General features: G+C 44.1%; 1 protein-coding gene across 1 annotated transcript in view; it reads left to right on the top strand.

Moving 5' to 3' along the window:
* Nucleotides 1-24305, top strand: part of SERINC5 (serine incorporator 5) — a 95895-nt gene extending 71590 nt beyond the window's left edge. The window contains exons 10-12 of the mRNA XM_075325831.1: nt 13714-13753; nt 13911-14055; nt 14166-24305. Of these exons, the coding sequence (XP_075181946.1) occupies nt 13714-13753; nt 13911-14055; nt 14166-14313 (333 nt within the window). The 3' untranslated portion in view covers nt 14314-24305. The remainder of the gene's footprint in view (nt 1-13713; nt 13754-13910; nt 14056-14165) is intronic.
* Nucleotides 24306-24524: the final 219 nt, after the last annotated feature.

Genomic DNA, 24524 nt, shown 5'->3' with positions numbered 1-24524 from the left:
CATGACGCGTTATAGAAGAGCTCACTGTTGGTTGCCGCAGCTTATAGTCACCAAATCTGGTGACAGGTTCCCTTTAAACTCTGCATCTGACCAGTGTTGTCGAATTCTCCGTTTTCCCTTTTGTTGGGTGGCTATTAGAGATGAGAAAATAAATTTCCATGACCCAGGTCCAGAGACCAGGTTCGTAATTAATGGCCACTGGATTGGAGCCCTGCTATCCTCCTCCTACCTGCCGCCGCCATCCTCTTTTGATTAACCAGCTAGTTGCACCTACATGTGTGCATCATACCACTACAATAACACCACACCAGGCTAGATAATCAAAAGAGGCTTTGGGAATGACGACAGGTTATTGGAGGATTGCAACGCTTCCATCCTGTGGCCATTGAATAGGGACCTGGGTGTTGGACCATGGTCCTGCAAATCAATTTGCCCATCTCTAGTGGCTATTTGTACTATAATTTCCATTATTTGCTCTCTGAAGCTCTACAACTGGTAAAGTGACATGCAAAGATATACATATATGAATTTGGCTTTATCTGTAACCGCTGTTGGTTCTGTTGTGATCTTGTCAGTAGGATTAACGCTCCTAAGCCGTGTATATGATGGTCATGTAGGTCATAGAAATCTGAATAAAATGAAACCTTGATATCTGCGATCTGATTTCTTCTTCCAGAGATATCCATACTTTTTATATTTAAATGAGCAGTTAAGAGCTATAAGCACGACATGGAGCTCCTTGAGATTATTTTTAATAAAAGGGGGTGCTACCAGTGTGAGACATGTCACTAGCACAGAGCAGTAGAACTGAACTTTGCCTCCTTACAAACACATTAGCAGCTGCAGCTCCCACAGCTCTGCTGAAGTACAACAGTACTGCAACCCGGTCTGCCTGTGAGATGGAGGCTGAAGCTGAGAGGAACCTGCAGATGTGTCAGTTATAATCACATACAGCTCTGCAGGGCGAGCAGAGAGTGGCCATCACATATCATACCATCACATATCACACTATTGACTCCAGCTTTCATGTAAAATAAGCTCTGGAGGCAGAATATCCGGGAGAGGAGATCGGTGTCCAAACTTTAGATCTTAGCAGCTCATATACATATAAGAAAAACATGGATAAGATTTCGGATCACAGATATCAAGGTATGATTTTATTCAGCTTCCTATGACCTATATGCCCATATAGACAGCTTAGGAGGGTGGAGCCTACTGGCAGATTGCCTTGAAAGGCTCTCCAGACAGCAGTATATATGTATGTATGTATGTATGTATGTATGTGTACTCCCTGAACTTGGCACAGTCCTGTAACCTTGTACATCTACTAAACCAGACACATTTCAGTATTTCTTAAAGTGTGGCAAAGGAACGCTCCTGAATGCAAAAACATCCGAATGCAGCTTTCACCTTTTAGTAAAATAGGTCCATTCTTATGCGTATTACGGCTTAGGGTATGTCCAACAATCCGGGCACGCTGCGTTCCAAACGCAGCATGTCTTCTTTTGCGGTGATGCGGGTGGTCTCCGCGGGAGAATGCAGCGTCTGTGCACACGATCACGGTTCTGGGCGCAGCAAATTTTCAGTGATCTCCTGCCAAGAAAGCTCTCGGCTCCACAAACATGAACTGACCTGCTGCTCGCAAATCAGTTTACACTGTGGAGAAAAGACGCACAGTGGGCATGAGATTTCTATAAATCCATCTACTGTGCTTCTACTGTACAACGCAACTTTTTGGACTCTGAAAACGCGCTGCTTCCAAAAGTTTGCTATTCTTGGCCATTGCAATGTTCAACTGATGTAAATCTTTGACGTGTCTTAGAGATTAGTTTTGATCGGTTGTGTCTGGGTGCTGAGACCTCCACTGACCTGTAAAGCTGAGGGACAGAAGAGTATAGCCAGCCGACTGGCAGCAGCGCTCTCCAGAAACTGAAGACGGGCTTAATAAAGTCTGTGAATCTGTCTTGAGTTAATGAAGATCGCATCTGCCCTTTGGTTTCACCTGAATCCCCACGAATCAAAACATTTGGCATCAAATATTTTTTGTGAGAGTGCAGTTGCTCCTTAAATTAACCTAGGGTCATCTGATGGTCCATTTGTGGGTTTAGCAGACCTCAGGACGCCTAGGCACTACTTCTTGGCTGTACGTCTATTGTAATATGTTAGTAAGACAAGAACACACAATATTTAAAGGGAATTTGTCACCAGGTTTTTGCCACCTAATCTGAGAGCAGCATAATGTAGGGGCAGAGATCCTGATTCCAGCGATGTGTCATTTACTGGGCTGCTTACTGTAGTTTTGATAAAATCAATGATTAATCAGCAGTAGATTATCATTACACAGCTACTTGGCGTGCTGCAGGTAGTTCAGCATATTCATGAGCTCTGTATAACTGCTAGATCTGCAGCCGCTAAAACAGTGATTTTACTAAAATGACCGCAAACAGCTCAGTAAGTGACACATCGCTGGAATCAGGGTCTCTGTCTCTACATTATGCTGCTCTCAGATGAGGGAACAAAACCCTGGTGACAGATTCTCTTTACTTTATTTCTACAAAATCAAATTAATGTCATAATCTACTCGCCATTTAGCAATCTAAACATTGCACCGATATCAAGAAGGCCTTGATGACTAGACGAGGAGTGCCTCATCCCTGAATATTTTGATAAGCATTTGCCTGTGAGAAATGATTTAAGAGCTGGTGTCCTTGAAGTAAGCGTCTCCAGCTGAATGTTTTCTCAGATTTATTTATTTATAATTTTTTTTTACTATCGTGGCACGAGGCAACAATCTTCCTGTTTCAGCAGCTGTCGTCTCGCTTAGCTGTACTCAGTTTTGGTTTCCTTGTTTAGTGCAGTTGTATTTCTAGAGATACATTTGAGATCATTAAGAAATTTCTTGGTTGTTGTAGTTAGGGAATCGGTCACCAGATTTTTCTATCTAATCTCAGAGAAGCATGATGTAGGGGCAGAGACCCTGATTCCCGTGATGTGCCACTTACTGGGCTGCTTGCTGCAGTTTTGACAAAATCACAGTTTTATTTCCTGCAGATCTAGCAGTTCTCTGAAAGCTGAGCTCCTTATAACCCCACCCACAGCACTGATTGGCAGCTTTCTGCCTATGCACAGTGTACACGGCTTCCAATCAGTGGTGGAGGTTGGGGTTATACCGAGCTCATGAATATGGAGCACTACCTGTCAGCAGAGTCACTATTTCTCTAGTGATTATCTGCTGCTGCTAAGTGTGATTTTTATTAAAACAACAGCAATCAGCCCAGTAAGTGACACATTACTGGAATCAAGAGCTCTGCCCTTACACTATATTGCCCTCAGATTAGGTGTTAATAATTTTGTAACTGATTCCCTTTGGTTTGCAGCTTCAGTTTCTTATACCGTGTTTTTCCTAGAATTAGACACGGTCTTATACCGTACTTCTTTTTTTTTTTGTCTCGAAAAAAGTGCTACAGCTTATTTTCGGGTAGGTTTTATCAGCGCTTTTTTTCTAAAAAAAATTTGCCGGTACACATCTCTGAGGCGAGGAGCGGGGGAGGTGCTGTCCGGTGGCGGCGGCCGAGATTGAGGAGGGGGGGATGCTGTTGTACTGTCGGGCGCCCAGGAGATCCTGTGCACGGTTTACCTGTTGAGGCACTGGGCAGTCCCCATAGAGCTCCGCCCCCCGGCCGCATTGCCGCCCCCCTGAATATAAACTGCTTAACTTGTCCAGTGGACGGTGCGGCCCGGTTTCTCATTATTCAGTTTTGTAGTCTGTATGCTAATTTCAATCAAAAACTATGTAATTCAGATTTCAAAAGAAAAATAAAAAATGACTAATACTGTATAATCATTTTTTTTCACTTGCAAAATATGGTTTTCGACTTACCTAGGCTGTATTCTATAAGAAACGCCAAATTTCAACCAAATTCATCAGGATCATTAACACTAGCTGATGCAGGTTCGATAGAGCAGAACGTGGCCACCGGTTCTTCAACTATCATCTGATTTGTTTCTGTCTCCACATCTGTTCGGGGTCTTTTGTGTGCCGGAGCCGCACCGACCGTGAAATAGTGCGTTATTTTATCCATCGAAGACAAGTTTGACTAACAAAACTCAATGAACCCTGCTCCCTCCATCCTCCATCCCCCTGCTCCCTCCATCCCCCTGTTCCCTCCATTCTCCATCCCCCTGTTTCCTCCATTCTCCATCCCCCTGCTCCCTCCATTCTCCATCCCCCTGCTCCCTCCATTCTCCATCCCCCTGCTCCCTCCATTCTCCATCCCCCTGCTCCCTCCATTCTCCATCCCCCTGCTCCCTCCATTCTCCATCCCCCTGCTCCCTCCATTCTCCATCCCCCTGCTCCCTCCATTCTCCATCCCCCTGCTCCCTCCATTCTCCATCCCCCTGCTCCCTCCATTCTCCATCCCCCTGCTCCCTCCATTCTCCATCCCCCTGCTCCCTCCATTCTCCATCCCCCTGCTCCCTCCATTCTCCATCCCCCTGCTCCCTCCATTCTCCATCCCCCTGCTCCCTCCATTCTCCATCCCCCTGCTCCCTCCATTCTCCATCCCCCTGCTCCCTCCATTCTCCATCCCCCTGCTCCCTCCATTCTCCATCCCCCTGCTCCCTCCATTCTCCATCCCCCTGCTCCCTCCATTCTCCATCCCCCTGCTCCCTCCATTCTCCATCCCCCTGCTCCCTCCATTCTCCATCCCCCTGCTCCCTCCATTCTCCATCCCCCTGCTCCCTCCATTCTCCATCCCCCTGCTCCCTCCATTCTCCATCCCCCTGCTCCCTCCATTCTCCATCCCCCTGCTCCCTCCATTCTCCATCCCCCTGCTCCCTCCATTCTCCATCCCCCTGCTCCCTCCATTCTCCATCCCCCTGCTCCCTCCATTCTCCATCCCCCTGCTCCCTCCATTCTCCATCCCCCTGCTCCCTCCATTCTCCATCCCCCTGCTCCCTCCATTCTCCATCCCCCTGCTCCCTCCATTCTCCATCCCCCTGCTCCCTCCATTCTCCATCCCCCTGCTCCCTCCATTCTCCATCCCCCTGCTCCCTCCATTCTCCATCCCCCTGCTCCCTCCATTCTCCATCCCCCTGCTCCCTCCATTCTCCATCCCCCTGCTCCCTCCATTCTCCATCCCCCTGCTCCCTCCATTCTCCATCCCCCTGCTCCCTCCATTCTCCATCCCCCTGCTCCCTCCATTCTCCATCCCCCTGCTCCCTCCATTCTCCATCCCCCTGCTCCCTCCATTCTCCATCCCCCTGCTCCCTCCATTCTCCATCCCCCTGCTCCCTCCATTCTCCATCCCCCTGCTCCCTCCATTCTCCATCCCCCTGCTCCCTCCATTCTCCATCCCCCTGCTCCCTCCATTCTCCATCCCCCTGCTCCCTCCATTCTCCATCCCCCTGCTCCCTCCATTCTCCATCCCCCTGCTCCCTCCATTCTCCATCCCCCTGCTCCCTCCATTCTCCATCCCCCTGCTCCCTCCATTCTCCATCCCCCTGCTCCCTCCATTCTCCATCCCCCTGCTCCCTCCATTCTCCATCCCCCTGCTCCCTCCATTCTCCATCCCCCTGCTCCCTCCATTCTCCATCCCCCTGCTCCCTCCATTCTCCATCCCCCTGCTCCCTCCATTCTCCATCCCCCTGCTCCCTCCATTCTCTTTCCCCCTGCTCCCTCCATTCTCTTTCCCCCTGCTCCCTCCATTCTCTTTCCCCCTGCTCCCTCCATTCTCTTTCCCCCTGCTCCCTCCATTCTCTTTCCCCCTGCTCCCTCCATTCTCCATCCCCCTGCTCCCTCCATTCTCCATCCCCCTGCTCCCTCCATTCTCCATCCCCCTGCTCCCTCCATTCTCCATCCCCCTGCTCCCTCCATTCTCCATCCCCCTGCTCCCTCCATTCTCCATCCCCCTGCTCCCTCCATTCTCCATCCCCCTGCTCCCTCCATCCCCCTGCTCCCTCCATTCTCCATGCCCCTGCTTCCTCCATTCTCCATCCCCCTGCTCCCTCCATCCCCCTGCTCCCTCCATTCTCCATCCCCCTGCTCCCTCCATTCTCCATCCCCCTGCTCCCTCCATTCTCCATCCCCCTGCTCCCTCCATTCTCCATCCCCCTGCTCCCTCCATTCTCTTTCCCCCTGCTCTCTCCATTCTCCATCCCCCTGCTCCCTCCATTCTCCATCCCCCTGCTCCCTCCATTCTCTTTCCCCCTGCTCCCTCCATTCTCCATCCCCCTGCTCCCTCCATCCTCCATCCCCCTGCTCCCTCCATCCCCCTGCTCCCTCCATCCCCCTGCTCCCTCCATCCCCCTGCTCCCTCCATCCCCCTGCTCCCTCCATCCCCCTGCTCCCTCCATCCCCCTGCTCCCTCCATCCCCCTGCTCCCTCCATCCCCCTGCTCCCTCCATCCCCCTGCTCCCTCCATCCCCCTGCTCCCTCCATCCCCCTGCTCCCTCCATCCTCCATCCCCTGCTCCCTCCATCCTCCATCCCCTGCTTCCTCCATTCTCCATCCCCCTGTTCCCTCCATTCTCCATCCCCCTGTTCTCTCCATCCCCCTGCTCCCTCCATCCTCCATCCCCCTGCTCCTTCCATCGTCGATCCTCCTGATCTCTCCATCCTCCATCCCCCTCGTCTCTCAATTCTCCATACCCCTGATCTCACTCTATCCCCCCTGCATCCTTCTTCCCCCCTCACAGCCTGACACCCTCTGCACCCCTCTCTCATACACTTCACTCCTCTATCTTCTCCAGCTTCTTTCCCACTGGGCAAAACTCCATGGCTCCGCCCACCCGAGTCACATGTATGTGACATCATCGCAGGTGCTGCAGCTCCAGTTGCTGCTCTGCTTGTGCCTCTGCTCCACACATGGCTAATTTGTATAGGTTACAAATTAGCCATGTGGACAGAGCCAGAGGTGCTGGCCCTCAGCGCTCTTCAGATTTTCCGGTACGCCGTACCGGCACGTACTGCCGCAAAAAAGCACTGGGTCTTATTGCATGGACACTTCATTATTGAACCACGACTATAGCTTATTCTCGAGGTAGGGCTTATATTTAGTATAAATATACACCAAAAATGCTTAAAATTCCTACTAGTGTTTATTTTTGGAGGAGGTCTTATTTTTTGGAAACGCCCGGTAGTTGTTCCTCCTCGAAATCAAATATTTCAATAGTGATATACACACATCTCTTTAATCAGGGACCGGTGTGCCCGTTTTGATCCATTTTTGCAGATCACTTGGCAGATCTTATTCACATCGGTGGGATTGCCAAAAATAATAGTGCACACAGAAGCCATTGTGGGCTAGCCTGCTTTCGCAGATCCATTTATTGCAAATCAAATGTAGCCTTGAGGCCCATCACACGGCCGTTCGGAAAAGGATCAGAATATGGCATGCACTGGCTATAATGACAAACAACAGATCTTGTAAAAATGGATTTTTTAATATTTCCATAACATTCTGCATAGTCCATAAAACAGGGCACAGATGAGAAATCCGGTCATCTACACAAGCCCGCACTGTTTGTCTGGACTGGGTCACATTTTTATGAATATATGAATTTAAAATCTGGTGACCTGAAATTGTCAGTAAATAGTTGCAGATAGTGAGGCCGCGGGGGCATCTGCGGTGGTCACAATCGTGTGACAGTGGCGCTTTATGGAAATCCATGGGGGCGGATATACGTTACATATTGAGGCATGCAGATTCAGTCTCGCTCATGGTGTAGATCGGGGCCAGAATACATTTCCTTCTCTATTTTGTGGACATGATCTCTCTTTGTCCTGAACATCTGCCAAATATACAGAGACAGAGTTTCCTGTACGTCTGTCTATTTACGTTTTCTGTTATTCCAGAGGAATCCTCGGGTCGCTGATTTCTTCTTTTTTGCTTTGCTGTATTCTTATTCTCCCTAATACTATGGTCGCTTTGGGATTTGAAAGTTCATGAGAAAACTTTATCACTATTATATACCAAGCCTAGTAAAGCTAATCTGTCATCAGGTTTTTGCTACCTAATCTGAGAGCAGATTAATGTAGGGGCAGAGATCCTGATTCCAGCGATGTGTCACTTACTGGGCTGCTTAGTGTAGTTTTGATAAAATCAATGATTAATCAGCAGTAGATTATCATTTTATTAAAATAACAGCAAAGAGCTCAGTAAGTGACACATCACTGGAATCAGGGTCTCTGTCTCTACATTATGCTGCTCTCAGATGGGGGAGCAAAAACCTGGTAACGAAAGCATTGTCGGCTGCCAAGCTGCAGTTTATGCAGGCACCATAGTGCAAATGTTATCTTTGGTCCTGGCAATCTTTGTCTCCATTGAGGCGCACAATCCCAATCTATATGTCTGATACCTTTTTATTACTACAATTTTGTTTTGAGGCGTAAGTTATTTTTTTTTTTGTTTTTTTCTGTCTACTGTCAACTTCTACTTCAACTGTCTACTTCTCATGCTCTATTGACTCCTGTATTACAAAGATGCAATCATCTAGAAGCAATGCAGATATCTCCGTCATATGGCGCTGTAGGGGCGGCGCACCATATTGCAGCTTTACACTGGGTGCAGAATTATTAGGCAAGTTTTATTTTAGCGGATTTTATTTTCCTTATTGATCAACAACTATGTTCTCAATCAACCCAAAAGACTCATAACTATCAAAGCTTAATATTTTTGGCAGTTGGAGTGGGGTTTTTGTAGATTTGGCTATCTTAGGAGGATATCTGTTTGTGCAGGTAACTATTACTGTGCAGAATTATTAGGCAACTTAATAAAAACCAAATGTATTCCCATCTCACTTGTTTATTTTCACCAGGTAAACCAATATAACTGCACAAAATTTAGAAATAAACATTTCTGACATGCAAAAACAAAACCCCAAAAAATTAGTGACCAATATAGCCACCTTTCTTTTTGATGACACTCAACAACCTACCATCCATAGATTCTGTCAGTTGCTTGATCTGTTTACGATCAACATTGCGTGCAGCAGCCACCACAGCCTCCCAGACACTGTTTTCCCTCCCTGTAGATCTTACATTTTATGAGGGACCACAGGTTCTCTATGGGGTTCAGATCAGGTGAACAAGGGGGACATGTCATTATTTTTTCATCTTTTAGACCTTTACTGGCCAGCCACGCTGTGGAGTACAGTCATGGCCAAAAGTTTTGAGAATGCTACAAATATTAATTTTTACAAAGTCTACTGCTTAAGTTTTTCTAATGGCAATTTGCATATACTCCAGAGTGTCATAAAGAGTGATCAGCTTAACAGCAATTACTTGCAATGTCAATATTGGCTAAGAAAATGAACTTCAACCCCCAAAACACATTTCAACATCATTGCATTCCTGCCTTAAAAGGAGCAGCTAACATTGTTTTAGTGATTGTTCCATTAACACAGGTGTGGGTGTTGATGAGGACAGGGCTGGCGAACAATCAGTCATGATTAAGTAAGAATGACACCACTGGACACTTTAAAAGGAGGCTGGTGCTTGGTATCATTGTTTCTCTTCAGTTAACCATGGTTATCTCTAAAGAAACACGTGCAGCCATCATTGCTCTGCACAAAAATGGCCTAACAGGGAAGAGTATCGCAGCTACAAAGATTGCACCTCAGTCAACAATCTATCGCATCATCAAGAACTTCAAGGAGAGAGCTTCCATTGTTGCCAAAAAGGCTCCAGGGCGCCCAAGAAGGACCAGCAAACGCCAGGACCGTATCTTAAAACTGTTTCAGCTGCGGGATCGGACTACCAGCAGTGCTGAGCTAGCTCAGCAAGGGCAGCAGGCTGGTGTGAGTGCTTCTGCACGCACTGTGAGGCGGAGACTGCTTGAGCAAGGCCTGGTTTCAAGGAGGGCAGCAAAGAAGCCACTTCTCTCCAGAAAAAAACATCAGGGACCGACTGATATTCTGCAGAAGGTACAGGGAGTGGACTGCTGAGGACTGGGGTAAAGTCATTTTCTCAGATGAATCCCCTTTTCGATTGTTTGGGACATCTGGAAAATAGCTTATTAGGAGAAGAAGAGGTGAGCGCTACCACCAGTCTTGTCTCATGCCAACTGTTAAGCATCCTGAAACGATTCATGTGTGGGGTTGCTTCTCAGCCAAGGGAATCGGCTCACTCACAGTCTTGCCTAAAAACACAGCCATGAATAAAGAATGGTACCAGAATGTCCTCCAAGAGCAACTTCTCCCAACTGTCCAAGAGCAGTTTGGCACCCAACAATGCCTTTTCCAGCATGATGGAGCACCTTGCCATAAAGCAAAGGTGATCACTAAATGGCTCATGGAACAAAACATAGAGATTTTGGGTCCATGGCCAGGAAACTCCCCAGATCTTAATCCCATTGAGAACTTGTGGGCAATCATCAAGAGACGGGTGGACAAACAAAAAACAACAAATTCTGGCAAACTGCAAGCATTGCTTATGCAAGAATGGACAGCTATCAGTCAGGATTTGATCCAGAAGTTGATTGAGAGCATGCCAGGGAGAATTGCAGAGGTCCTGAAGAAGAAGGGTCAACACTGCAAATATTGACTTGCTGCATTAACTCATTCTAACTGTCAATATAACCTTTTGGTACTCATAATATGATTGTAATTATATTTCTGTATGTGATGTAAACATCAGACAAACACAATTAAAAACCAGAGGGCAACAGATCATGTGAAAATATAATTTTGGTGTCATTCTCAAAACTTTTGGCCATGACTGTAGTTGGATGCATGTGATGAAGCATTGTCCTGCATGAAAATCATGTTTTATTGAACGATACCGACTTCTTCCTGTACCACTGCTTGAAGAAGTTGTCTTCCACAAACTGGCAGTAGGTCTGGGAGTTGAGCTTCACTCCATCCTCAACCCGAAAAGGTCCCACAAGTTCATCATTGATGATACTAGCCCATACCAGTATCCCACCTCCATCTTGCTGGCATCTGAGTCGGAGTGGAGCTCTCTGCCCTTTACTGATCCAGCTTCTGGCCCATACATCTGGTCCATCAAGAGTCACTCTCATTTCATCAGTCCATAACACCTTTGAAAAATCAGTCTAAAGATATTTCTTGGCAAGTATCTTGACGTTTTAGCTTATGTTTCTTGTTCAAAGGTTGTCGTTTTTCAGCCTTCCTTACCTTGGCCATGTCCCTGAGTATGGCACACCTTGTGCTTTTTGATACTCCAGTAACGTTGCAGCTCTGAAATATCGCCAAACTGGTGGCAAATGGCATCTTGGCAGCTTCACACTTGCTTTTCCTCAATTCATGGACAGTTATTTTGCGCCTTTTTTTTGCCCAACACGCTACTTGCGACTCTGTTGGCTATTTGCCATGAAACGCTTGATTGTTTGGTGATCACGCTTCAAAAGTTTGTCAATTTCAAGACTGCTGCATTCCTCTGCAAAACATCTCACAATTTTGGACTTTTCAGAACCCATCAAATCTCTCTTCTGACCCATTTTACCAAAGGAAAGGAAGTTGCCTAATAATTAAGCACCCCTTATATAGGGTGTTGATGTCATTACACCACCCCCCTCCTCCTATACAGCTTGGAGTAGGACAACATGTATAAAAAGTATAATGTGATCAAAATACTCATTTGCCTAATAATTCTGCACACAGTGTATAGGATAAAGTAACAGGGTGTCCATGTGCCCCAGATGCGGAGAAAATCTTTTCAAGAAGTGGCTCTGTGAAAAATAAGATGAAAGTATATTTAAAAATGAGAAAAAAAAGTTGAAATAAGATTAAAAGCTACAACAAGGTCATGTGAGATTTCCACCATCTAGCAGTAAGCAGAGCATCACCTTTCTAATCCTGGCATGAGCTTTTAAAGAGGTTGTCTCACCTTCTTAAAGGGAACCTGTCACATCCCTAAACGCTGTTCATCGGCAGATTAATTATACTCTAAAGCTGCTCCGCTGCCCCGCTGAAATCCCAGCTACTAGGAGGAGATTAACTTTATTCCCCAGCAGCCTCAAACTTTCAGTTATAGAGGTGCGGCGTAAGTAACCACTGAGTGCATGGTGAGCGGCATTTGCAACAACGCCCCCCGGCACTGCCTGACAGCCGGATCTGTACTGATGCACTGCTGAGCTGGCTGTCAGTCAGCATCGGGACGTAGTTACTTGGTGTACTGAATGGTGACTGAAGTCACGCCTTTATGACTGAAAGCCAGAGGCTGCCGGGAGGAATAAAGTTAATTTCCTCCCAGTAGCTGGGCTTTCGCTGTGGCAGCTGAGCAGCTTTAGAACACTATGAATTGTATCTACAGGTTAATAAAGTCTGAGGATGTGACAGGTTCTCTTTAAAAAGGCAAAATAGCAAAGTACTTGTGAAAACAAGCTACTTTGCAATGTACCTCTTAAAAATACTTTTTAATCCTATAGTTTACTTCTTGTTGCCTAGGTTACCAGACACTTCTGCAGTCTTTCAGTAGTGACACTCGTGGCACACAATCTTAGGAAAAGAAGGTATATACATGTATAAATATCCTCCAAAGATGAGAAGTAGATATTTAAAATATTAAAACATTTTTGTAAAACCATATTAAAAAGCATAAAATAGTAACAGGAATTACCTTAGTGGGAGGGACACAGTTAAAGCCAGGGTAAACCACAGTGATGTAAGAGACCAATGGCTGAACATTAATAGAGAAGAGTGAGATGCTTACATGCCTACAAGTGAAGATCCAAGCATATGAAAATCTCAATTCACTAGACACCATAATGTAGACAAATATACCATACATATGGCAATAAATCAGTAACGTTACCTAAAGTAGTATCACTGCTGCATGAGGATTAACCAGCACTGTGTCCTTACACACCAACACACGTTTCGCTTAGCTTCTTCTGGGGAAAGCAAGGTGAAGAAGCGAGGCGAAACATGCATCGACATGTATGTTATTTTGAAGTGCCATTATTTATACCCGATATAAAGGACATTATTATTGATTTGAGTCTTTCAACTGTCCTCTTTCTCCTAAGCAAGGAGTGAAGTACTTCCAAGAATTTGCATGCGCTGGTCAGAAGCTGACTTGATCCAGCCACCTTCAGTGCCTCTGACCTCCTCCAGTGCCACAGAGTCAACGCTGTATCTGCTCACAGCATTGGAGAATGCTCAGTTTGGCCCAGCGGCTCAACGTGGCTGATAATCTCAACTTTCAATCATAAGGATAAGGATAGCAAGAAGTAAACGGGGAGGCAGGGGAGTTGTGCGCTTCTGAGGAATGAAGATGGGACAAACCCATTAAGGCAAATTTATGGCTATCGGAGTTTAGGGAATCACTTTAAATATTAGTGTCCAACACCTAAAAATGAGTACAAATAACATGCAAGTAAATTACCAGGATTCTGTAATCTTGATCCACACGTCTGACCTTCACCGTTATATAGATGTAACCAAGGAACACTTTATCTTTCAAATCATTCTAGATCAACAGTAGGATTATATGAAAAATATATTTTAGTAAGTTTGAAGGAGCTACAAGTAGTATACATGTATACCCTCAGAAGGCTGTAATACTAGCCATGGAAATGATTATAATGACTTTTTCTCCTCAGTAGATGATGATTTGCGTTTTAATTGCGTTTAATGGTAGATTACAACATCCATCATGTAAGAGGACACTAGGTGGAAGGAATCATATATGATGCCTTATGGTTCAGCGAGGACATAGACAATCTGATCTTCTGCATTTATGTGTTTGCAGGTGGCACGTTGCTGTTTTTGCTGCGGAAACAGTCATGACGGTAAAAATCAAATTTTTAGTCTTTAGTATGAATATACGTTTTTCGGTCTTTCCCCGTATTTCTGGTCTGACCCCCTTCTCTCCCCATCTTCAGGGCCTCCATAAAAGCACTGAATATTGTGCCACTAATATTTAATGTTGTATCTTTCCAATAATAGACCAAGAGCAAAGAGTTGAAGCAAAAGGTGGACAGATGGTGGCGTACGACGAGGAGATAAAGACCACGTACAGCTACGCCGGCTTCCACTTCATCTTCTTTCTTGGTACTTTCTACATGATGATGACAATCACCAACTGGTTCCAGTGAGTAGCAGGACATGGTCTCCAGTTTTTGTGATGACATTTTCCAGATTTCCCTTCACTGCCACTTTGACCCAAAGTTTTCTTAAGTCGTATTTCTTCTTCCTCCGCAGTTACAACCACGCGGACATAGAAAAGTTATTTGTCGGAAGCTGGTCCCCATTTTGGATCAAGATGGTGTCGTGTTGGGTGTGTGTGGCGGTCTACCTCTGGACTCTACTGGCCCCCGTCTGCTGCTCAAGTGGAGGATACGTAGTATAAATCTGATCCGACATCGTGACTTATCTGTTACATGCCCTTACTCCAGATGTGGCACAGCGTCTGTGTGTTTTTTTTATATTTTTTTTATTATTATTTTTACACTCTCCTTAAAGAATATTTTGCCGGACACTAAGGATTTTTAGACCCGTGTTCTCGCACGTGCAGGAACATGTAGACCATCGCTACGTCTGTCGTGAGAGTCACAATGTGCTTGTCCTTTATGTCTTCAGAACAATATTTCAGTGTCTTACATTTGCTGCTGTTAATTATATTTGTTTTTGTTTTTCTATTCCTAAACCTTTTATATATATATATATATATATATATATATATATATATATATATATATATATATATATATATATATATTTGTGAATAGGGCTATATATAGATGTACTGCACCACTACATAAAAAAACCTATTCAGCCATAGTGTGTAAAGCATAGCAGAGCAGTTTTAATGGCTTGGGGCTGTGAAGTAGAGTTGTTTGCGCTTCAATTAGGGATGTTTAATAGACACAGGTTTTGTTACGCTAGAACTTTATATTTGTTTAGCTTCCGAAGTCTTCCTCCAAACAAGCCCTCTTGCCTTGACTTATTTGTAAAGTAACCTGAAAAATGCAGATCAATCTATGAGCATGGTGCTATACCGCAGGAGGAGCCAAGCAGATTGCCCTTAAGATTGCAATAGATCAATCTATCAGCAGGTTTTTGCTCTGTAATCCGAGAGCAGTATGATATGCGGGTGGAGACCAAGATTCCATTGATGTCACTTGCTAGACAGGTTGCTGTTACATATATTACATATATAGTTACATAGGTTGCTAAAAAAAAGACCTAGGTCCATCTGCCCATTCCAACATCTTATCCAGATCATTTGGTAATCTTGCACTATCAAGGTCCGTTTTTAATATTCTACATAGTTTGGTGTCATCAGCAAAGACTGACACTTTACTATCAATCCCATCCACAAGGTATTAATAAAGATAGTAAAAAGAACTAATCAATAAGATTAGTGTTTTGTCAGCAGAAAATATGACTACAGGACTCGGGTGTCTCGTGCCTCCTGGTCTAACCCTACTCCAGCACTGATTAGTAGCTTTATGTCAATATACATTGTACACAGAAAGCTGTCAATCAGGGCTATGGAAGGGATTATTCACCGCTCCGCATTCCGAGCTCTGTTAGATCTGCAGCAGGGAAAACTGCACAACTTCTGCACCAAGTAAACTAAATGATACATTGCTACAATCAAGGTCTCTTTAATTGCTTCAGGCTGCTGTCAGATTACATAGCAAAAACCTGCTGACTGATTTTATTTAAATCTAATTAATTCAAATCTTATCTTTGCACTTTTTTATTTTTCAGGTGTCCAGTGGATGGTCTCATACAGTTAAATAGTTTCATAGGTTGAAAAAAGACCTGGGTCCATCTAGTTCAACCTTTTTCCACCAATTATATATTTTGTCACTAAGTAATTTATAACCAACAATGTTGTGTGTACTGAGGAAATCATCCAGCCCTTTTTTAAAAGCTGTTATATCTGCCATCACTACCTCTTGTGGTCGGCATTCCACAGTCTGACTGCTCTAACTGTAAAGAACCCTTTCCTATTTAGCTGCCGGAATCGCTTTTCTTCCACTCACAGTGAGTGCCCCTGGTCCTTACTATTGTTTTTGGAAGGAATAAGTCATGTGCCAGTCCTTTATATTGACCACACATGTATTTATACATATAAATGAGATCTCCTCTGAGACGTCTTTTTTTCTAAGCTAAACAAATCCAACTTTTCCCACCTCTCATCATATGGGAGGCCTTCCATTCCTTGTAGTAGTCTAGTTAGCCGCCTTTGACTCTAACTTCTGAATGTTTTTTTTAAAATGTGGAGCCCAAAACTGTATCCCATATTCCAGATGTGGCCTTTATAAGTGATCTATAGGGGGGTAACAATACGTTGGGATCACGGGTTGTAATCTTTTTATACACCCTAAAATCTTGTTTGCTTTTGCAGCTGCTGCCTGACATTGAGTGCTGCTGCTCAGTTTACTTGTAACCAAAATACCTAAATCCTTCTGAGGTCCCACGTCTTCTTCCATTTAATGTATACGCAGCTATAGGATTACTCTGTCCATGGTACATTACTTTACACTTATCAACATTAAATCTTATTTGCGAAGTGTCTTCCCAGTCTGACACTTTATCCAGATTGTTTTGTTATATCAAGGACCATTTTTAATATCCTACATAGTTTAGTGTCGTCAGCAAAGACTGTGACAGCTGTCAAACACAAAATAGGACCTCCCACTGGATTACTAAGCTTAAAAAGTGCACTTATCTAAATGATTAAACTGCAAGCTTCAATTTTCCTATAAGACTATATATCAGTCACTTGGCTCAGTCTGCCCTATAACATGTTGCCTGCAGATTGGACTTTGTGTTCAATGTGACAGTTTCCCTTAACTATAAAAACGTGCGAGTAACTTTTTGTTTTTCTGTACTTTTGTCTTCTCTGACATGTCCATTTGACTGTAGACCTAATTATCATCAGTAAGATAGGGGAAGATGTGCGGATGCCATACAGCTCCAGTGCCTTGGAGAGAACAGTCAATGACAATCCACCTTATCCACAATGTTTCCCGCTCCACCTTTATGGCGGAAAAGCTTTGCTGAATCGTCCCCATTTCCTCCCGGTGTAATCTGCACTATAGCACGGTCAGGGTACTACAATTTTTAAGTCAGTGTTTGCTTTATGTTCCATTCTATTGTACAATGCGACATTTTTGTGTTTAGCTCAGGTGCAGCGTATCATATTGTGTGCGTTTGCTATAGTATTGAGTTTTTAGTGATTGTTTAGATGTTGTTTTTTGGGGGGATTTTGTTGGTTTTTTTAGCTTTTCCAAGGAGATTTTAAGTTCTGTTGATTGCTTCATTGCTTAGGTCAGAAATGATGCAGATTTTTTTTTCTTATTTATTATTGCTTTACTGTGATATTTAATCATTAAAGGGAATGTGTCATTGGCGATCTGTATTTATAACACATAGAAACCTTGTCGTTTCCATACTGGGCTGTTCTAGATTCCTGCTTCCTCTTGTTTCAGGAAATCCACATGTATGTTAAATGAAGACTCTGACCCCATCATGGTGACGCATCTGATGAGCAGAGATTGTTGTGAAGGGGGGGATCTGCGACATCACCTAATGTGAATGTGAATCCACTGTTATCGGTCTATTGAAGTGTTACCTGAAATTGTAATTACCGTATTTTTCTGACTATAAGACGCTCCTTACCTTAAGACACTCTAGATTTAGACAGTAGAAAATAGAAAAAATATATATATATTTTTTTATTTTTTTTATTTATTTATTTATTTTTTTTTTTAACTTCCGGGGGCGTGTAAAGTGAAGGAGTCATTAGCGCTCATTTTAATATAATGGGGTAGAATAGTAAAGTAATAATCTATTATTAGTGTTCCTCTGCAGTGTGTGCATTGTACACGCACAGCTCTACTACATGAACAGTTACTTACACAGCTCTGCTACATGCACATTTAGGCTATGTGCGCACGTGTGCGCTCTGCACCGCACCTAAAAGGTGCGCTTCAGAGCGCAGCTGAAAAGCTCCGTTCTGAAGCGCATGGTGCCGGCAGAGAACGTGCGCTCTGCATGCAGCTCCTGCCATAGACAGAGCAGGGGCTGTCGGCAAAGCGCACGGAAGAAGTGACATGTCACTTCTTAGAACGCGTGCTTCGGGCAGCAGCCGAAGCGCTGCGCTCTAAGACACCACGTGCGCATGGCCCCTGCACACTCTCCATAGATTATGCAGGGGACGCAGGACGCATGCAGTTACGCTGCGCTACAAAGGACAGCGTAACTGCATGTAATTACGCAACGTGCGCACATAGCCTTACACTTACACACACAGTTGCTTACACAGCTTTGCTACATGCACATTTACACTGACGCACAGTTCTTCTACATGCTCATTTACAGATACACACACACACACACACAGCTGTGCTTCATGAACAGTTATACTTACACAGCTCTGCTACATGAAGTTACTTACATACACAGCTCTGTTACATGCACATTTGCACTGACACCCACAGTTCTGCTACACGCACAGTCACATTTACATAGACAGCTCTGCTACATGCGCAGTTACACCTTCATACACAGATCTGCTACATGCACAGTTACATACACAGCACTGCTACATGCGCAGTTACACTTGCATATACAGCACTGCTACATGCACAGTTACACTTGCATAGACAGCACTGCTACATGCACAGTTACACTTACATACACAGCTCTGCTAATTACGCATTTACACTTGCATACACAGCACTGCTACATGCGCAGTTACACTTGCATACACAGCTCTGCTACATGCAGTTACTTACACACACAGCTCTGTTACATGCACATTTACACTGACGCACAGTTCTTCTACATGCACATTTACAGATACACACACACACACACACACACACACACACAGCTGTGCTACATGAACAGTTATACTTACACAGCTCTGCTACATGAAGTTACATACAAAGCTCTGTACATGCACATTTGCACTGACAGCCAGAGTTCTGCTACACGCACAGTTACATTTACATACACAGCTCTGCTACATGCGCAGTTACACTTACATATACAACACTGCTACATGCGCAGATACACTTGCATACACAGCACTGCTACATGCACAATTACACTTGCATACACAGATCTGCTACATGAACAGTTACACTTACACACACACACTAACACACACTACACATGATCAGTCACATGACCTGAAAGGTTCTGAATTTCCTCGGACAGAAGGTCCTTCACCTGCTCAGCTCCTGCATCTTCTTTTCTGGTCCGGTAGCTTCACATAGAACAGTGCAGAGCAGGATGAGAGCCGGTAGCTCTGAAAACGCGGACAATGCGTCCTCCACAATCACCGGAAGCTGCCTCCAGACTATAAAGACATACACACTTTTTAGCATGAATTTTTCTTGTTGAAAAATGCCTTATAGTCTGAAAAATACTTATGCCTCTGATGATACTGAGCTTGCTGAAAACTCTTCTACAAAGAACAGGAAGTATTAGTCAAAAATAATCCCAGTGGCCAGTATGAGAACTACAAGCTTTCTATTTTGTTCCAAAACATATGATACAAAAAAAATTACCGATATGTAAAAAATATACATGGAACTCAAAAAGGTAAGTTAAACAATAGGTTATTTCCTGATGATACATTAATGACTTTTTAAATCCATTGAAGTCTGAAAATGTAGCTTCTTCGGGTTATATATGCTTCTCCGGCTCCTACAAATGAGATTTTTCTCCTAGTGCGCAGATTATAGGAGTTTTGCTTGCCCAAATGACAAGAGTGGTGCCATGTTCCAACTTGTCCTTTTAAATTAATAGTTCACGTTACAGCTTCATTTATTGTAGATCTCATGGGTATTAATTTCTAAAATAAGCATGAAATCTTAAACGGCTATGCAATAGGGTCAGTTTTAGCATCTGTTTTCCTCCAGGGTTTCTAGTGGGAATTGTACAGAATGGCCAGATACTCGTGAAGTTGCATCTGTGGCTCATATTTAGTGAGAAATAAAGGGTTAACATAAAGGATGTGTTTATGATGCTTGTATGTTAGTAATCTGACCATTCTGGATATGTAAGTAGTCAATTTGGTACACAATACATTCGGTTTTGAATAATTCACCTTTGCAGCCAAATATGAACATTTTATGGCTTTCATCTCCTCTTTTATTGTAAGGGCTATTTGTATGATACATAAGGGTCAATAGTATGTACTGTATATACTGATTATGTGACAATATTGCCCCAAACCACAAGGACCAATCAAAAAATGACCCATTTCATTATTTTGAGCAATAAAAACCCATATCTGATAGGCGACTTTAGTTTATGGACATATGAGACTGGACAAACTAAGCGTGCAATTCACCGTGTATTGTTCTGCAATCTGTGGTAGCAAAGATTGTGTATAACTAGAGAGAGACTTCTTCATTTATTACCATTTTATAATATATTATTATTATGTTATATCTCAATCGTACATTGGATTATTCAGAGTAAAATGGCTTTATTAAAGATCGTATATTATATTCTATAGTAATATAAACCATATAAAGGCTATGCATCAGCATGTGTACATAATTGCTAAAAACTTTATTTACTTTGTGTTACTTGAAGCTGTGAATCTTCCAGAGCCATTTAATAAACAGCTTTTTGTCTTTGTTGGAACTAAACTGATATAAAATAACTTTCCCTGTCTAAGGGCAACTTGGGATGGAGGGATAGATGCTGAGCTTGTGATTTGATTCAGTATTTTATAGAACAGCCTGTTTAACTACTGCCAGGACTTGTAGAGAAAGCATGTGTCATATTTTCTCCCATACAGAGAAAGCTTGTGAGTCCCGCTTTTCCTTACCCACACAGAGCCTACATGTCCTGTTTACCCTGTCAATTGATAGAGAAACCTTCCTGCTTATCCAACCTGCACATGAAGAAAGACCGTGAGTCCTGCTTCTCCCGCTCACGCATGGAGACAGCCTGTGAGTCCTGCTTCTCCTGCCCATGCATTTAAATAGCCTGTGAGTCCTGCTTCTCCCTCTCACGCATGGAGAAAGCGCATGAATCCTGCTTCTCCCGCTCACGCATGGAGAAAGCCCGTGAGTCCTGTTTCTCCCGCTCACGCATGGAGAAAGCCCGTGAGACCTGCTTCTCCCGCTCACGCATGGAGAAGACCTGTGAGTCTTTCTTCTCCCGCTCACACATGCAGAAAGCCTGTGAGTCCTGCTTCTCCCTCTCACTCATGGAGAAGACCCGTGAGTCCTGCTTCTCCCGCCCATGCATGGAGAAAGCCCGTGAGTCCTGCTTCTCCCACTCACGCATGGAGAAGACCTGAGAGTCCTGCTTCTCGCGCTCACACATGGAGAAGGCCTGTAAGTCCTGCTTCTCTCGCTCACGCATGGAGAAGGCCTGTGAGTCCTGCTTCTCGCGCTCACGCATGGAGAAGGCCTGTGAGCCCTGCTTCTCGTGCTCACGCATGGAGAAAGCCTGTGAGTTCTCCTTCTTCCACTCTTGCATGGAGAGCGCCTGTGAGCTCTGCTTCTTCCACTCTCGCATGGAGAGCGCCTGTGAGCTCTGCTTCTTCCACTCTTGCATGGAGAGCGCCTGTGAGCTCTGCTTCTTCCACTCTTGCATGGAGAGCGCCTGTGAGCTCTGCTTCTTCCACTCTTGCATGGAGAGCGCCTGTGAGCTCTGCTTCTTCCACTCTTGCATGGAGAGCGCCTGTGAGCTCTGCTTCTTCCACTCTCGCATGGAGAGCGCCTGTGAGTCCTGCTTCTCCTGCCCATGCATGGAGAAAGCCTGTGAGTCCTGCTTCTCCTGCCCATGCATGGAGAACGCCTGTGAGTCCTTCTCCCGCCCATGCATTTAGAAAGCCTGTGAGTCCTGCTTCTTCTGCTCTCGCATGCAGAAAGCCTGTGAGTCCTGCTTTCTAAGTGTGGATTTGGGAAACAAGCTTTCTTTGTTGGGCTGTGTATGTGTGTCAGTACTCATAAGCTTTCTCTGTCTGGATTTTGAAGCCAGGACTCATACATTTTTTTCCTTGTCCACGGTACAGTTTTTTAAATGAAAATATTTTATAACACTAGAAAATCATAACTTCCCGAGCTCTGCGTCTACTCCTTTGTCCTCTGCTGCCCTCGTGTAGGGTAATATAAGATGATGTTCATTGTTGAGCTGTTGTACTATAGATATATGCATAGAACTTTCCTTATCCTGTGATCCACATATACTGGAAGCTTTCACTTACAGAAGGCCAGGCCTGGGGAATGTGCCTAATTCATTACACTGTTAAAATGCTCTAATTAATTACTCTTATCCGGTATTGTGCAAACCATCTCTTATTATGTCATTAGTGGTGTCTGTGAAATCTTCTGTTTCATCTCTTCTAAATAAGACTCTGTAGAAGCTTGAGATTAGTTTATAAATTTGGACTGGGATTGTCCATGTAGTCTGCATGCTTACCGTCCGTAGTGCTGCCATGTTGTATATTTAGGAAGCCAGACAACTACATGTTATATTGCCATATCTTTTATTCCAGGGCTTATTATTACATTTTTTTTATTCAGTGTGCCAGTTCTCCAGTATACCAGGGCTGGTTTAATCTCCGTATGCCAGTTCTCCAGTATACCAGGGCTGGTTTATCTAGGTATGCCAGTTCTCCAGTATACCAGGGCTGGTTTATCTAGGTGTGCCAGTTTTCCAGTATACCAGGGCTGGTTTATCTAGGTGTGCCAGTTCTCCAGTATACCAGGGCTGGTTTATCTCTGTATGCCAGTTCTCCAGTATACCAGGGCTGGTTTATCTAGGTATGCCAGTTCTCCAGTATACCAGGGCTGGTTTATCTAGGTGTGCCAGTTCTCCAGTATACCAGGGCTGGTTTATCTAGGTATGCCAGTTCTCCAGTATACCAGGGCTGGTTCATCTAGGTGTGCCAGTTTTCCAGTATACCAGGGCTGGTTTATCTAGGTGTGCCAGTTCTCCAGTATACCAGGGCTGGTTTATCTCTGTATGCCAGTTCTCCAGTATACCAGGGCTGGTTTATCTAGGTGTGCCAGTTTTCCAGTATACCAGGGCTGGTTTATCTAGGTCTGCCATTTCTCCAGTATACCAGGGCTGGTTTATCTCTGTATGCCAGTTCTCCAGTATACCAGGGCTGGTTTATCTCTGTATGCCAGTTCTCCAGTATACCAGGGCTGGTTTATCTCTGTATGCCAGTTCTCCAGTATACCAGGGCTGGTTTATCTCTGTATGCCAGTTCTCCAGTATACCAGGGCTGGTTTATCTAGGTCTGCCAGTTCTCCAGTATACCAGGGCTGGTTTATCTCTGTATGCCAGTTCTCCAGTATACCAGGGCTGGTTTATCTAGGTGTGCCAGTTCTCCAGTATACCAGGGCTGGTTTATCTCTGTATGCCAGTTCTCCAGTATACCAGGACTGGTTTATCTCAGTATGCCAGTTCTCCAGTATACCAGGGCTGGTTTATCTAGGTGTGCCAGTTTTCCAGTATACCAGGGCTGGTTTATCTAGGTGTGCCAGTTCTCCAGTATACCAGGGCTGGTTTATCTAGGTGTGCCAGTTCTCCAGTATACCAGGGCTGGTTTATCTCCGTATGCCAGTTCTCCAGTATACCAGGGCTGGTTTATCTCAGTGTGCCAGTTCTCCAGTATACCAGGGCTGGTTTATCTCAGTGTGCCAGTTCTCCAGTATACCAGGGCTGGTTTATCTCCGTATGCCAGTTCTCCAGTATACCAGGGCTGGTTTATCTCAGTGTGCCAGTTCTCCAGTATACCAGGGCTGGTTTATCTCAGTGTGCCAGTTCTCCAGTATACCAGGGCTGGTTTATCTCAGTATGCCAATTCTCCAGTATACCAGGGCTGGTTTATCTCCGTATGCCAGTTCTCCAGTATATCAGGGCTGGTTTATCTCAGTGTGCCTGTTCTTCAGTATACCAGGACTGGTTTATTTAGGTGTGCCAGTTCTCTAGTATACCAGGACCGGTTTATCACTACAAATGTCACTCTTGGTTCCTGCCTTATCTATATCACTTGCTTCTGAGTACAATAATTTACTAACCAATGTAAATCGTTTAACTGAAAAATATCTAATATCCATTGCAATATGTTTAATTGGCTGTGTTATTTGGATCAATGATATTTAAAATGTGAAGAGTATGGAATAAGTATATAAAAGTAACCATTTTTCATAACCTATTTGTACATTCGGATGGAATAAGGGATAGAGAAGAATCAAGTACAAGTTAATAATACTGTGGGTCCTTGTCATGTTAGCTGCCATTTTGCTAAAAAAAAAAAATTAATATATTTTTTGGTTTTGTAAAGTCTGTAACATTTTGTACACCTTTTTGGATTAAAATTAAATCCATTGCCCCTTTTCTCTGTATTGTTACATTTTCCTCTAACCCTGGTCGAATGTCATATTTCAGTGTATAGTTAGGTTTCCGGTGTCATCTGGTTTGTGTTTACTCATCAGAACTTTAATTGTAGCATAAATGGAACAGTGTGTTTTGGCATTAATTACTGGGGAATTTTCCAAACATGATTACATGGGCAGTGAGTTTTACATTTTTTCTTTTTTTTTTTTTCTTTTTTTA

This window comes from Anomaloglossus baeobatrachus, chromosome 1, assembly GCF_048569485.1.
Source record: "Anomaloglossus baeobatrachus isolate aAnoBae1 chromosome 1, aAnoBae1.hap1, whole genome shotgun sequence".
NCBI lineage: Eukaryota > Metazoa > Chordata > Amphibia > Anura > Aromobatidae > Anomaloglossus > Anomaloglossus baeobatrachus.
This window is presented reverse-complemented; position numbering and strand designations above follow the sequence as displayed.